The sequence below is a fragment of the Cyrtonyx montezumae genome, unplaced genomic scaffold (assembly GCF_038088225.1).
Source record: "Cyrtonyx montezumae isolate F1298 unplaced genomic scaffold, pur_monq_1.0 scaffold_4, whole genome shotgun sequence".
Lineage (NCBI taxonomy): Eukaryota > Metazoa > Chordata > Aves > Galliformes > Odontophoridae > Cyrtonyx > Cyrtonyx montezumae.
The window spans coordinates 4,270,008-4,286,235 of record NW_027072045.1 but is presented as its reverse complement, the minus strand read 5'-3'; the positions used below and the strand labels follow the sequence as shown (position 1 = coordinate 4,286,235).

At 43.0% G+C, this 16,228-nt stretch overlaps 1 protein-coding gene across 6 annotated transcripts in view; it reads right to left on the bottom strand.

The window, feature by feature from the left end:
* Positions 1-16,228, bottom strand: part of FGFR2 (fibroblast growth factor receptor 2) — a 73,418-nt gene that overhangs the window by 13,076 nt on the left and 44,114 nt on the right. For 2 of the 6 annotated variants that reach the window (XM_065746383.1, XM_065746387.1), the window contains 6 exons: positions 15,322-15,512; positions 14,518-14,665; positions 10,892-11,094; positions 3,905-4,056; positions 908-1,029; positions 247-357 (listed from right to left, as the gene is read on the bottom strand). In XM_065746383.1, coding sequence (XP_065602455.1) covers positions 247-357; positions 908-1,029; positions 3,905-4,056; positions 10,892-11,094; positions 14,518-14,665; positions 15,322-15,512 — 927 coding nt within the window. Of the gene's footprint in view, positions 1-246; positions 358-907; positions 1,030-3,904; positions 4,057-10,891; positions 11,095-13,040; positions 13,186-14,517; positions 14,666-15,321; positions 15,513-16,228 lie in introns of all 6 variants that reach the window. The other 4 variants (XM_065746384.1, XM_065746389.1, XM_065746385.1 and 1 more) reach the window with 3 other exon arrangements.

Genomic DNA, 16,228 nt, shown 5'->3' with positions numbered 1-16,228 from the left:
ATAAAATGTCATTTTTTTCCCTACAGCGAGGGATTAGAGTTTTCATGTGATATATTACCCTTTCTCATATTAAAGCTGCAGATATAATGAGACACAGGAGTTAAAATATCGCTGCTAAGCTAGGGAAATATCTAAAAATCCCATCACAGCATGACTGTTTCCTTAAAAACTCTTGAAAAACGATGATTAATGAGAGTTCTGGAGACCTGTGTGAAAGTCCTGGCTTAGTTTCTTTCCTCTACTCACCATCCTGGGTACAGGCTCCAAGAAGATTGATGATATTTTTATGCTTCCCAATCATCTTCATCATCTCCATCTCTGACACCAGGTCAGATAGATCCTTTTCTGTAGCATCATCTGCATAAGACACAAGTTCAGATCCTATCTGTTGTGCCAGCCTGAGCTTCTCTAAGGCTCACCAGGATGTACTTCAAAATGTAGGACATGGGACTGTTTTCTAGCATACACTGTATGTTATATAAAGCCATGTGTTATGTTCTCATAAAAATTAGCCTCAGCCTCTTTGACAGACTGACTGCTTCTTCAGTCAGATGTTAAGTAATGCAGAACATTAAAATCCTGCCCTTAACTATCAACCTTTAATAACCACGTCCTTCCTAAGGGTTCACTTTATAACAAAATTCAAAACGAATAGGCACGAACCACCTGGGCTAGGATCTACACGAGGACAGCTGCTGATACGAACTCGCACAACTCCAATACGTCCAAATACTCGCGGCTGAAGATAAACAGGCTGTCAAGAGCCCAGATTTACACCACAAACCACCAAAGGCTGAGGTCAGCTATGTGCACTCTGACCCCCCCACAACGACAGAGCTCAGACACCACAAGGGAAACATTCAGTGGCTTAAAGCAGCCTGAAACCCTGCTCAGCCCATTTTCTCACCTTTCAGCATCTTCACTGCCACAGTCACCGCTTCTTTCGGCCGGTCTTTGTCAATCCCCACCGCTTCGGCCATCACCACTTGCCCAAAGCAGCCTTCCCCCAGGGGTTTACCCAGCGTCAGCCTGGAGGTGTAAACAGGGGATTAACACACAGCATCTGGGGCAGGGGCACAGCCAGCAAAATTCCAGAGCTAAATATAAAAGGCTTTCAACAACTTGCCACAGCACGAAGCACTTATCATATGGAACTAATGAGATGCATGGCGTGTGTCAGTTTTCATGCACACCACGGTCTGTTTTCTTAGTGACAGGATAGTAAGCATCTAATACCAGCAGACCAGTTGCTAAATGCAGCTTTTAAGCTGCCCTTCTGCCTGTAACAGGAGAGGCTGCACTTGTGGTGCACGGGCAGAACTTGCAGAGCATCTGGGTGCAACCAAAACTCAGGGTGCAGGAGTAGGAGGCACAGCCTGGCTTCTTGGGGTGGTTGGTGTGGCACATTTTCTGTTTCTTCATACAGACTGTGAGGAGATGGAAGAAAGGTTTCTTTGTGCACACTGTAATCTGTTCAGCGTCAGGCAGCTGATGGTTTGTGTGGTCAAGGGTGGTATCTAAACCAGGTTTTAGGAATCACTAACATAGGGAGGAAATAGTCAAACATACTTTCAGCCCAATTGTTCTCAGAATTCCTATTTTTGCTTTCTGCCTGGGGATGCGGGCCATGAACATTTGCCCAATGACCGAAGGGATCATCAAAACAGAGAGCAGCCAAGCAGCAGCAGTGCTCGGGCTCGGCTGTGGGTGGTTATCAGCCCTGGTTATCACCCCACTCCTCCTCCCTGTGGCTGAGGAGGCAGCCAGACAGCCGCCTTCATGCAGGAAAGGGGTGGGAGGATGAGGATGAAGGGGAGCTGGGGGGATGCTCGTGTGCCCTGAGCTCTGCTCTGCACTCCTCCTGCCCCAGGGCCACGCTTTCCCAACCCCATAACCAGAATCAAAAGGCAGCACCTTCCTTGGGACAAAGTACGTGGCAGGATTCAGTGTCCCCTGCACGCTGCCCTCTCCACAACCTCCTGTCCACAGCAAGATTGCTCTTCTTACATCTTCACACGTTCCCCCAGCACTTCGATCCTTTGGAGGGATAAGGTGGGAGCCCTATCCACTCACAGGATGGATTTTGGCTTCAGGATCACTGCTGCCACAGATATTATGAATGAGGGCAGCAGAACATGCCTCCTTCCTGCACCACACGTGCTGCACTCAGAGTGGGGAGCAGACACTGGGGAAACCGAAGCTCCATTCGCATCACAGCATCGATGTGAAGAACCTTGTAGGAAGAACAGTCGCTGTCTGGATCAGCTGCATATGCCATTCTACACCAGTTGCAAAACCTGCTGAGCTGTAAAAGGCATAGAAGCTTCCATCTCAACTTGAGGAGACTAAAAAACTAGAATACAGCAAACTTCAGTGCCTCTGAGCCAAATCTTTTTGGTTCCAGCACAGTGCTCACGGGCCAGATTCTGTCTCCTTCACTCACGGAGAATGTTGTTGAACTGCAGAGCGATGCTGTAGCAGATGTTACGAAGGATGTTTGGTGGTAGTCAGCATTATCCAATGCTGTGGCCAGATTTAGACAATTGTTTTCATAATCAAGCTGCTGTAGTTGTGGCTTTAAATGGCCAAAAGCAGGATGCACAGGTATGATGTAGGTAAAGCTGGTTGTGAAAATCATGGCCTTCTGTTTTCCCCAAGTTGGCATGCACCAATAGAGGGATATTAGACAGGGGCAAGTGGCTTGCAAAGTCTACCTGCTTATCTGCTCAGGCACGAGGGAGACATGAAGTGCACTTCCTCCCCAGAGCAACTCGATGCTGCATCAAGTGCAGTCTTAGCTGTGGTGAGAACTCCTCAATCTGTTTTGGATTGGTTTCTAAAGCAAACGCTGGCTTAAAAAGGTGCAAAGACTGAAGGGCAGCAAATGCTATGCTGAGGTCATCGTGCACTTTATCCAGAACTGAAATTGAATTTAGGATCTTGGCAGAGAACAAACATTTGCATTGGAAACTGATTAATTTATGTGCTATTGCCCTGCTAGGACTAAAGTAACAAACCCCTCATTGTGTGCCTGCTGCCCCCCAACTTAATAAACTGCCTCTAAATAGCTTCCTTTCATTGGAAATCCGCTCCACCTACATTTGTGCTGAATGACAGTTTTAAATGTTTAGCACTCTAAAATTTTTCACATTTAGTGTATCCCCCAAGGGTACAGGCTGCCAGAAGTATGTATACAAGCCCCCACTGTTGACTAGAATACTGCAGGTGGCAATTACTGTGTTTTCCACTAGTTTTCAGCGACATAATTGAAGTGATTTCCAGAACAGTTGTCAGAACGTTCAAAATTACAGCTCTGCTATCCAAAAGTTACAGCACTGAGCTTTCAAAGAACACTGCTCGGGACAGAAGGTGTTCGTTCCTCAAAGCCTCCTGGAAACTTGAAATTAGTATCAACTTCAATATAACATCATGGCTCTACCTGCGTTAATACCACCTCTTTCACAACTTCATTTCATATTAAGAAACATGGTTACGCTTTTGCTTATTCTGCAGCTCCTTTTGCATGTTTGTCTAACACCGTTTTCTAGACTTTTTCCATCTCCTATTTCATGTTGTATTACATCTGTAATAAACACTGAACAACTATGCACTAAACTACTGAAAAATATGGTTTAACACAGAGGTATTGGGCTTATCTCAGCTGTTCTTTAGTAGTGAAAATAAAACAGGACAACGTGCAGAGAAAATTCCATTTCTGTTTAAAAAAAAGTCAAAATGCAGATAATTGAATTAGATCTTAATCTTCAGGGAAGGCTTAAGTAATCAAATTTTTCTTTTAATGAAAGCAGCCATGGTGCACATTCAGCAGGAAGCTTCCACTCGTACCATGCCGTGTTTTACAGGTGCACATAAGGTGGTGGTACAGAAAAAAAAGGCAACTTACTTATCTCTTGGAAATTCCCATTTTGGGTCTTCTGGCAGTTCATATTCTGAGACTCCTGCCAGCATTGGGGCATCAGCAGTGGAGGAGAGGCGAGTAGTTATCCTCACCAGAGGAGTGTTGGAGTTCATGGAGGAGCTCGAGTCAGCCGACACCTGTTATTGCAATGCAAGATGCAAAAAAACCAGAAAGGCAGAGATGTAATTTTGGCCCAATATCTGAAAAGCAGCAACATATAATACACAAGCCAGCTAAGTGCAATGGTGCTAGGGAGAAGAGTGGCTGAATCTGGACTCATAGAGCACTATCCTACATTTACCATCCTGTGTAAGAACAACACTGACTCCAACTGCTGCCACAGATGTAGGTCTGTCTCAGTTTCAAACCCATGGATGTAAACTTTTAAAAGCATTCACTCTGAAGGGAACTTAAATAAAAGTTTCTCCCAGTGAATTCGATTAATACTTTATTTTTTTGAATCTAGTGAGTATTTTCTCCTCCTTTGATGATAGAAACATCACCACCCTTATTTACCTAAGTGGGCAGCTTATACCACGGAGCAGCGGTTACCAATAAGCATCTTCCATTCACTTCTTGTTTCCCTTGTCACCATTTGTTTTTGGAAAACAGTACACAATTTAGTATTTCTAGGTGTTGCTATAAAACCAAAATGTTCATTTTTTTTATCTGCCAATGGCATTTCTGCAAGTTCCCCTCTTTAACCACAAGTGTCATACTTCAGAGTGTGATTCATCATCAACCTCAACAAAAAGACATTTTTCTCATAGCATCAAATGTACTTAATTGTGTTGGCCAAAATGGCACATCCTCCACGAGGCTCGTTCCTTACACCAGCAAACAGCTTGCCGTCTTAAAGATGGCAGAAATGCATCCAAAATTGCTTGCGTGGACACCCTGTCCCTTCCTTGAAGCATGAGTCCTCCTCCTCTCTTCAGGCCAAGCCCAAAGCTGGTGGCCATGGTGGAATGAAGGTCGCGTCACAGTGCAATCGCTGGGACCCATCCTCACATCAAGTGGCAGAAGATACATCTTGGCCAGCAGCGTAAGGACCTCTCCCAAGCTGGAAGCCCAGAACTATAACCATTGCTCTTGACCTTTCTCCTTATCACCTGGAGTCAGTTCTGACACCAGGTTTGCTTATGTAAAATGTCACCAGGCCACAGTTTTGTTCCAGAGGTCTTATAGCTAGATAAAAAAGTGTTATAAGCAAACAGATCCTGTCAGCAATACACAGTGATATGAACACAAAATCCTCTTGTTTCTATGACACCTGATAAGTGCCACTCAGTGCTCAGTACAACTAATGATTATACACTGTCACAGCCCACTGAATGACTCAAGCTCCTCAGAACAGGGCAGAAAGGCTTTTGCAATCATGTCACACTTGCACAATGTATGACAAGACAGGACAAGGCTAAAGCTCTCAAATGTCTCGTTACACTTTTGGTTTAGACTCCTTTTCACAGGTAGACAACTTCAAGACCATCCCATCAAACAGGTCTGGATTCTTGGCATGTTTTTTCTTAGACCAAAGACTAATCCTGGGGAAGGGTTTCATAAGGAAGAAAGCGTTAAGGACTGCTTCCAAGAGATTAACCTTGGTAACTGGTTTTGAAGCTGACTGATAGACCTTCCCTGAGATTAGAAACTCCAGCTTCTGCTTGTGAGATATGCCTGGGAACAAGAAGTACAGCTGCACAAATAAGGCTGCCATTCAGCTAGGGAAGGTGGACTGCCTCCCCCCATCCATCCCACCATAATTAGCCTTAGCATTTGCTCTCAGCATATAAAAGTACCTGGCACATTCCTCTAGAATAATAAATACAGTGACCACTTGGGATCCAAACAGAAAACTGCTATTAATGCAGACTGCGGGGCTGTATATAAATCAGTAAATGAATACTGAACAGAGCCCTTGGAGAGGGATGCTGCCATGCCCAGCCCACAGCAGGAACACACCTGCTGAAGCTGAACTGCTCGCTCAGATCTACATGGCAAGTCAGCAGGAGAACCAGCGCCAGAAATAGACTTCTACTCCTTTTCATGATTTCACTACAATTTAAAAGCAATGCTTCATGAGTCAGCTCAGCAATAAGAAATGTGCAAATCTGCATCAGCACCAACTCTTCCCCTGAAGTTAAGTTTTTCTCCTGTTCCATTCATTTTTTTCCATCCCTCTCACTGCAAACCTACTACTGAATTCCCTACGAGCACATCTTCCGTATTTTCAAAATCCACCCACTGTTCTCCAGCCATTCTACTATGGCATTTATTAAACTCCTGACATACGTTTATTTATATATACCTTGTGTTACCTTTACTTTCATGCCTTCCTTTGTCATCACACCCATTGTCTTTCCATGGGACAACATGAAGGCAAACTTAGATGATGCCCCTGGTGCATCAGAAATGGGCCAAAAATGTTCTGGGGTCATTTTCCTAATAGCAGAGTATTTTTACTAGACACTGTTCAGATCTCTGCAAAAAGCTTTGTCTCTTCTCTAGCTCTAACACTCACAATTCAGCAGCCTTACAGTAGTAAAAACTGGGAAATGTAAACTTGCAATAAACCGAAATACTCTGGTGAGGCATTTCATACACAGACATTAAATAATAACAATAATGCTACAGAAAACCAGATAAACGACTGCCAATTTCCCTTTCAACACAACTGAACATGTTTACTTTGCACAATAAATGGAAGATTGACTGGAGATGCTCTAGGTAAACAAAGTACACTCACTTGGATAGGAATGACGAGAAATCCAGAGGAACTCTTCAAGTGTTTGGGAGAAGAAAAATGGACTGCACTCCCAGGGAACATTCTTCTGATTGACTGGTTGGAGCAGAGCGAGGACTTACAGGAGCTGAAGGGCTATAAAAGTTTGCTCCAGAAAAGGCTCAGCCAACCCAGGCTGGGCTTTGGTTGGAGGAGATTTTCTGTTTTAAATGGCCCCTTTTCTTTTATGCAATAGTAAAGAATTAACCTTTGAACTCATCTCTTTGCATCTCTTTTTCACTGCTTTAGAGTGCACTATAAAACAATGAGGAAAGCCCTACACACTCGAAGTTCAGTAGACACGGTCAATTTTAGTCTACATGTGTATGCTGAAGCAAGGGGATGTAGGAAGCCTTTTTCCAGCCTGCTGCTTCCCCCTTTTCACACAGGTGAACGAGATATCTCTGAGGCCTACGCACCGCAGTCATAGCACCTGTTTTAAGTGGTTATGTTACAGTGAAGAGATATTTGGGTGCTTGGTTAAAGAAAAGAAGGCAGAAGTCCACTTGACACGAGCAGAAGACAGGAAGGACTATTTTACTATACATGTTCATCTCAAGAGAAATGCAGTCCTCCACCATAACACGTTTTTTGTGTACCTTCTGCTTTTAGAGAGCCAGAACCAAGCAGAATATCCACCTCAGACATATCCCAAACCCCATTCCTGCACTTCAGAAGGAGAAAAGCCCACTGTCTCCAAACCTCATGTACTTAGCATTATTATATCCCCATTTTAACTAGGTATTTGTCCCTCAGCCAACATGCTGCATTTAATCAGCTTTGAGATAAATACTTCACAGGCATTTCTAAGCAGTGCAGCATTTAAAACATAAATGAATCTTTAGATACTCTGTGGAAAAATCAGCTGCAGAGCAGTGAGTAATTGTCTGTAATTGATTATGAAGGGTGTTTTCCTCCTCTGATGATTTATGCCATATCCTGAAGCCTGGATCTGCTGGCTCTGGCCCTCATGCTGTGAGATTTTAGCAGCCATGCAGAGACTTCCTATAATCGTCAGTCTTTTTGAAGGCTCTGCTGTAGAAGTTAATTTGAAGTCATCTGCATATACGTATATAAATATCATTGGTAAGTAGTGCAATTAGCTGTTGATAGGAACAATCTGTCTGAGTGCCTGCATCTAGCAAAATAGAAGGTTAATTTGCTAAGTGAGTCTGAGGATTACAAAGGTAAGTACTGGCACATGCACAACCTCTTCTGGGGAAGATTTCCCTTCAAAACACACAGCAACAAAGTAAAGTATACAACTAGGCAACAGTTTCCATATAGAGAAACCCAAGGATAAAGCAAGAAACTAAAGAATGTAAGGCAGTAAATTCCTTGGAACATATCTTACTACAAGTTATGCATCTATCTTTGAATTTCAGAGTCTATTCTGTGAAGCAAATTAAACTTCTACAGCTCAATATTACATGAAATACTGTGTTACTTTACTTGATCCAGATTTCTTTTTCTCAGGCTCCAGATGCCATCATTTTGAACACAGCCATTTTGCCTGGTGAGCTGAAGTCTTGCTTAAATCAGCCTTTGCTTATCACAAATGTATTCCCTGTATAGGATTAGAACAACCAACCCCTGTATGTGTAAATTAATGCGAATGTACTTAAGATACAGAAAAAGATATCATTCCTCCCTCCTATGGTGCGCACACACACACACGCAACACAAAACTGAGCGGTCCCAAAGCTTTACAAAATGATTACACCCCCTACCAATGCCTGCACTTCACCCTTCAGTTCAGAGAATCTATGAGCTGCAGCCTGTGCTGCAAAGTGGTGATGCTTCTTTCCACTCCTTGGCAAGCTGGCACTCCCATGCAGAACACGGCTAATACCAGTAGAGTGCTGCAGCTCACTGAAACAGCTCACTACATTTCCCTGTAAGCTGTTTCTATCTCAAAATGCAAGCACCAGAGCCGAGTGAGGATAAGGACTGCAGGGGAAGGGAAGTGAGAGTTCATCATGCTCCTTCCTACGAATGAATTTTGGCAGGAAAGGAATGCCTGCACGAGGGAAATGATAAAATCCTGTTAGCAGCTCTGACTAAATAGCCAGTGTCTGAGAATCCAGGCCTGCTAATCCAACCGTGTGTTACCAAGCAAGACTCCTAGACAAGATGGCATCACAGCCACGCAAATGCCTCCTCTTGAACCAGTTTTCTTTCCATACCCACGTCCTTTGGGAACTTGACCTCACAGCAGAGAGCTTCCAAAACAATATCATGAATTCCCTAAACTGTGGCCTCATTTCCCTGGAATCCCACCAAATCACATCTGCTGGCCCGGCTCTGCCATGCTCACACCATCTACCTGTCACAAGCACTTCCCCTGCTCACTCACACTTACCCTCTCAGCACTCTGGCCATTTCTCTGTTCTTCTCCTGCAGAGCACAGCACACAGGCAAAGGAAAGCCTGCTGCACCCACATCTAAGAAATCTTCACAGCATGCAAGCACGTCTCCAGGGACTGCTCACCTCATCCTGCTCTCTTAACCTGATACAATCAGTGAGCTGACCACTGAAATCATCAGAACAAAGGTACAGATTTCTTCTCAGTATTTGCAGTAGCTCTTTTCCTCTGCAAAGATGTGCTTGCAGAAAGCAGAGCCCTTGAATGAGAAACGCCTTTTAGTGAAGGAGTACTTGGGAGAATTGAGAGTGGTGGACTTTCTGCTTGGGGGTTAGCTTAGGGATTCTCACTTTCAAACGTGCGCTGTTTTTCAAATACATACTCCCACTTTTAAAAGCAAAATGCCATTTTTTGCTACGGCTGAGGAAAACCAAGTGAAATGACAAAGACAGATTTGACAAGCATGTTTTATGACAAGGATGTTTTCCTCTGTGAAAACAATAGCTTTGGAGAAGTTCCATATTGCATCATTTAATGATAAACAGCAAAGCTGAGGGCAGCGATTGGCACTGGTGTCACACACACTGAAATAACACTCTCCCATCGAGGAACCATTTCCAACAGACACAACTGAGCTCACACCAAACCCCAAGCCGTTTTTATGCCATCTATTCATCTCCGGGTTACTACGATGCTCCTAAATTCAAGACTGTCTTCTCTCTATGCAGCTGATATTTATCATTCTCTGCCTAGTTAAGTATATAGCATTTGAAATGCCCTCATTATCCAGAAAGCTACAATGAGTTTTAGCTACAGAGACATATAAATCGAGCTGAGGGCTTCTCAGCTCTCTTCGGGATATATGCAGAGGCCAGCGTACCTCTCCTCCCTGGTGATTTTCAAGCTAAACGAGTAAAACCACATTTATTTATTTTTAAGTGGCAAAAGCAAGTCAGAGAAAAAAGAATTATCATTTTTGCTTACAAAACATACCAGATATTTTTCAGATTGGATAACAGTCACATCAATATTTTGTTAGGCACCACAACTTAGAGGACAATCTCCAACACATTACTGCAGGGATTTCTCTGCCATATTTCTAGTCATGCATTTGAAATCCAAAGACCAAGATCCCCCCCGCCCCCGTTACTTGCTCAACTGGGCTGCTGCTCATGGAGTTGTCCTCTCCAGCAATGCTCACTGCCAGCAACAAGCAATTGCAAAATATGCTTCGTGCAATCCTGTTGTGTGCATTTTGCATCTGACTTTTGCTTTTGTTCCTCACTGAAAAACATCAGCGGCTTAATCAGCTGCCTGAGATCTGATTTAATATTGCTCCTGCTTTTACTTTATTGCAGCCTTACTATTTTGAGGTGGCTTCTGGATGCTCAGCTATGAAATTTCCTCTTCCTGAAAAATACCTCTCTGTATCTGGTACCTAGTTAGTACAGTAGAATTCACCTTAGAAACATTATAAATACACAATTAAACAGGATTTTGTTCCAAAGTCAGCAAAGAACTTTCCACTGACTTCAACAAGCTGTGGGATCAGGCCCTATATTATCTGCAGTACATTTTTTCCACCTATAAGACTGTTAACACAGCATGTATTCCATCATTCACATTTCTGCTCCAACATCTCTGACTTTCTTGCCTCGAGACTGCTGCAACAGGACGCACCTTTCTCCCACGCCAGCCTCCCAAGTGCCAACCCTTAATTTGTTTTAATGCTCCCTTATTCCCCCTTCCAACGTTCTCATCAGAAGGATGTGCTTGCTGGCTTTGGGTTTTGGTATAAGATCTTCAAACTCTTTATCTACTTTCTGTTACCTGTCTGCGCAGAGGGATTCGCTTTGTCAGCTTGTGGACAGCGGGCTGGCTGCTGAAGTCAGGCTTCTTGGTGGTGTTCTTCATGCGGCACAGGATGACTGTCAGCACCATGCAGGCGATCAGGAAGACCCCTATGCAGTAAATTGCTATTTCCAGGTAGTCTGGAGATGTCGGGTATTCCTTTTCTTTTTCAGGAGCTGGATGGCAGGTTTTTGGGAGGGAACAATCATGCCACAGAGTTAGCACACAGTACAAGCACAGCTCAGCACAGCACATGGAACAACATGAAACGGTAAAACATCAGCAGTTCTAGCAGTGACATATAGATTACTGTGGATACTCAGGCCATCTTGCAATCTGAGAGCGGTTCCTCTCTTAAGATCACCATTTTAACTTCTCAGTTTGCCACCGTCTGTGGTTTTGATTCATCAATAGACCTATAAAGGCATACGCCTGCTCAAGTAAACTCTTGCACCAAAACGTCGAAGGATTGAGTATTATTTTAAAGGAGAAGAAGGAACTGAAGTGTTCAAACTAGGTACAAGTTCATTTTATTGCTCAGGTCAACTGTAATTCCTTTTAACCACAAAGGTACATTTAAAGATTTAAAAAAAAAAAGAAGAATTTGCTAACCTAAAAGTATCGTATCGCAACATGCAAATAGAATTTGGGGCTTGAGTCTGCATTGCTTGTACATCCAAAATTCTCACTGGGCTTTTATAGGACAGAAGGAAGGATAAATTGGCCCCTCACCATATTTCTGAATTGAACTGAACTGCTAGCAGTGTGTCTTTGTGAGTCTTCCCTTGTCAGCCACAATAATGCTCCATATTTAAGGAACAGGTTTGCTTGTCTGTGAGATTGTTTGTAGTGGGAGTGGTTCCACCTTGCTGTTTCTCTTACAAACGACTTTGAAACCATCTTCTGGATACTTGTATGTACAAACACAGCCCCTAATCCCTTACCTGGGGTTCACCCCCCAGATAAGCAGCATTCCACAGCAATCAGCAGTCACTCCACAAGCAATGCACGTTCAAGCCAAAATTTTCTTGTGCCTCGTTCTAGGCTTATAAAATATTTTAATCAAGAAAATTGCTTAAAATATGCTGTTCAAGCACTTGCAAAATGCAAACACTCCTAGCAGAAGCAAGTTTTACACAGGTACTGCCTGCCTGCTTGCTGGCAGACCATGCAGGCTTGGTGTTCACGGAAGAGTGAGATGTAATAACGCTGCGCCATTCAATATATTTTAGTAATGGTTAATACCTGCAGAAATTTCACTCGTGTATGATGAATCTCAGCAATAAGCACGTGCAGGTTTTGTACCTCTTACTCAGGATTAACAATTAATAAAAGGTAAGCACAAGATGACCCAGCAAACCTCAGGTGGTTCACATTTTTTCAAGGGAACTCTTAAGGCAGCTGCCAACAGCTATAAACAAGAACATTTGACTAATGTCAAAACCAACTATGGTTACATCTTTTAACAGCTGATAACAATTTTCAGGCAATAAAGCACGTTGATGTTTGTTTCCTTTCAGGACAGAAACATCATCAACCCCAGAACAGCAAGACATGCTTTGCAGTAAAAGCAAATGGCTACTTGTTTTCTTAGAGCATGCGATGTTCAGAGATGCATGGAGCTGATTCCCAAGAGGTGAAAGGCACCGCTTCTGTACACAATCCATGGGCATCAAAATTGGAATTGGGACGACAGGTAAAAGCGAATTAAAGCATACTGAATAGATGGCCAAATCAGTCCCAAAGTTTCTCATGGTAACTTTGAATTTCCTCCTCTTGAAGTTTACAAGGATTTATATGCTGATTTTCAATTAACTCACTGAAGTGAGAAGGAAATGCAGTTCCTCAACATTTCTGACAAATATTTAGCAGACGTAAATATAATTTAAGTTGTGCTTTTTGGTTTTGGTTCGTATTTTTTGGAAAGGCATTTGGACTTGTAAACTAGAACGTGTCACAGAACAATCCGTTGGCTTGCAACAAGTGTGACTGTACACATAAATCATGGTAAAAATGTTGAGGAAGCCTGAAGTCATTTTCTGAGACAGAAGCTGTGCTAATTCTGCAGCACTCAACAAGGGGAAAAAAAGAGGAAAAACCACTGAAAGAGAGCAGTGTATACCTGGCAGAACTGTCAACCATGCAGTGTGAAAGGATATCCCAATAGAATTACCCGCCAAGCATGTATACTCCCCAGCATCCTCAAAAGTTACATTCCGTATATAGAGAACCTCAATTTCTTTGTCCGTAGTGTTAACACCGGCAGCCTAGAAAAAAAAAAGAGGGAAGCAAGAGAAAAAGCTAGACACTGAGAGAATCCTTGTGGACAGGGAGATGGAGCCACAGGGCTTTGCACTTTGGAAAGGCAGAGGTGGAGAGATGCAAAGCTCCTTCCCCATCCACAATCCCTCTTCCAAAAGGCGTTTACCAACAGGACCCAGCTCACCTCAGAAAGTAATCAACACCCTTCACCAGACCAAAACTCACCACCTAGACATGCATGCAATCACAGGACATGGAAAAATTAACCCACAAATCTTTGGTTTGTTTTTTGTTTTCCCTTGTTTTCAATAGAAGAGTGGTGAAAGAAAAGCAAAAAAAGAAAACACAGACACAGAATGTGGTATCCTTCATATGTAGTTACCTGCATCAGAAGGGTTAATTTACAAATACATATGTGTGTATTTTCAAAAGGTGAAAGAAGGTAAATTCTGCTCCAAATGACACCACATGGCAGATATCTCAAGCAGCCTGTGGTCCTAGCATCATCTGCTGCACTGCAGTGAGATGTGGTACGTCAAGAAGGACTCTCAGGTCATTATGCACCAAACCTATCAGGGACTCAGTGCTTATCCAATCTTTTACAAACAGAGAGAATCCAAAACCCAGGGACTTTTACATCTGGAACTCTAGATGTCCCAAGATGGGTACAACAGGAATCCATGCCAATGCTTCTGTTCTGGAGATTAAGAACAATTATTGTAAGTAGAGGCAGTGGCTGACACTTTCTGACTTTACTCCATCCAGAAACATTACTTTGAAGTATATGACGATAGAATAAGAAATTTTTTACGAGGCCACTTCTGAGCGAATTCAGTTGTGAGTTGCAGCCACATTGTTGCCAGTCTTTATTGCTCATGATGGGTTTATTACCCCACCAGAAACGGGTGAACGGAGGCCATAAGTGCTTCAATGGGTACTTATGTGAACAATTCACTTATACACACACACTCACATGTGTATATACATATAATGTGCATGTGTGTGTAATACACCGATTAGACTGTAATTACATTATTCATCAAGTACCTTAGATGTGAGCTGCCAAGTATGCAGGATTAACAACCAAACTGAACACAAATGAACACACAGACACCAAACACAAGACAGAATAAAGACCAACATCAGAAACCATTGTGTACACAGAATATTGTGGGAATTTTTCCATGGCTGCTGGTGTAATACCAGTTGCAACACCAAAGGAGGATTACAAATATACCACAAGGCCAAGGAGTTATCCTACAAGCTGCCTGCAGTCTCCCAAAGCACCATTCTTTTTCCAGCTTCTACATCCAGCTTTCTTTAAAAAACATTGTTACCTTGTAAACTCGGCAGAACAGAGAGCCAGGCAGACTGGTTGGCCTCCCCTATATAATTGGAGACCTTACAAATATATTCTCCAGCGTCCGCCTCTGTCACATTGTACAGTGTCAGCACTTCAGCATTGGAACTATTTATCCCCGAATGCTAGAATAGACCAATAACACAGGAGAACAATGTAACTGCTGTCCAAAAAGGACACAAATCTGTCTAAGGTCCCACCACCAGCACCTCATATGAATATGACTTCCACTTCATGCAAGCATCAGAGTCAAAACATTCAGCATCTGGGTTTTGTTTGCTTGGTTTTTTTTAACCCGAAGCATCGCCAGCCAGCTTGGAAAACTCCACGGTGCCGAACAACCCGGTGCCACCAATATGCCACATCACACTGGGGACAAATGGACATCCTCACAGGCTCAGCATCCAGAAAACCCAACCCTCCAACAAACTTTTGGCAACAGGTGTCATGTGTCTAAACAGTCTTTGAAACAAACAGGGCGAGGGAACATCAGTGAAGTTATTTTAAGAGGGTTTTTCATTCTTTTCTGAATATGCCGTGCCTGAAATGTTTAGAGATAAAGGACTTCAAGGAAGGTTTTAATATTAAAAAAAAAATCAAAAGCATCTGTAAGTGCATAATTAGCACTCAGGCTACCAAATGTTTATCTAACTTTTCATTTGTTACAAACACTTCCATTTTCAAAAGAAGTTCCGATCTCAAAATCCTTGGATTTACATCAAATAAGCGCAGTGCTTTAAAGAAGCTGTCACCACCAGTAGCAGCATCTGCAACGCCTCACCTTTAAAACCTGAAGGTAAGGCAGCCCATCTGGTCCGTATTTGCTGCCATTCTTCTCTACGTGTTTTATCCACTGAATGTGAGGTTGAGCGTCACTGTAGACTTTGCAGACAAACTCGACATCACCTCCAACCACTGCCGAGGCGTTTGCTGGAAGGCCGGCTTGAAGGATGGGCCGGTGCGGTGATCGCTCTGCTCCGACGGGGAGGGCGAAAGAAAGAGAGAGAAATAAAGATGCATAAATAAGCAGAGCTGCCAAGAAAACTGCAAGTGAACTCGAGCCAAAAAGCCCTGTAAGCCTGTTGGCTGACTCCTCCGAAATAACACCGCAGCCAAAACGTATAACGAAAACTGCAGTTCAAAGGAGACGATCTGAGCACTACACTTGTAATATAAAGAATAGTTATGTGGGGGGAGGGGGGAAACCTTGCCTGAAAGCTTTGTGCATTTTTCGTAGCCCAGACAAACAAGTAAAATATCTTCTTTTTCAAGAGTTACTTGAATAAGTACCTCTGAGTTTTGAAACACTGTAAGTGGACTAAATCTCCATCAATTAGGGACAAACATCAGTTCTTTAACTGAACCAACAAGGTATTGCAGTGAATCAAAAGATGTTTCCCAAATTCAGCAGCAAGACTCTCAGCACTGAAATGCGCCATACGTGACACATCCCAGACAGCTCCGCTTTCCAGAATGTTCTGGTTGATACTACAGCAATGCTCTCTACTAAGACACAGCAGCAGAAATACCAATTTGTTATTCTGAGCAGGACTCAAATCGATGCTGAGCTATCTGGGGAAAATATACATATATATACAGTATATTTAATGCAAGCTAATGTAGTTTTTTATTTATTGACTAGCCTAAGCACTGCATAAATATTATTCATTGAGCTGGCATCACTGGAC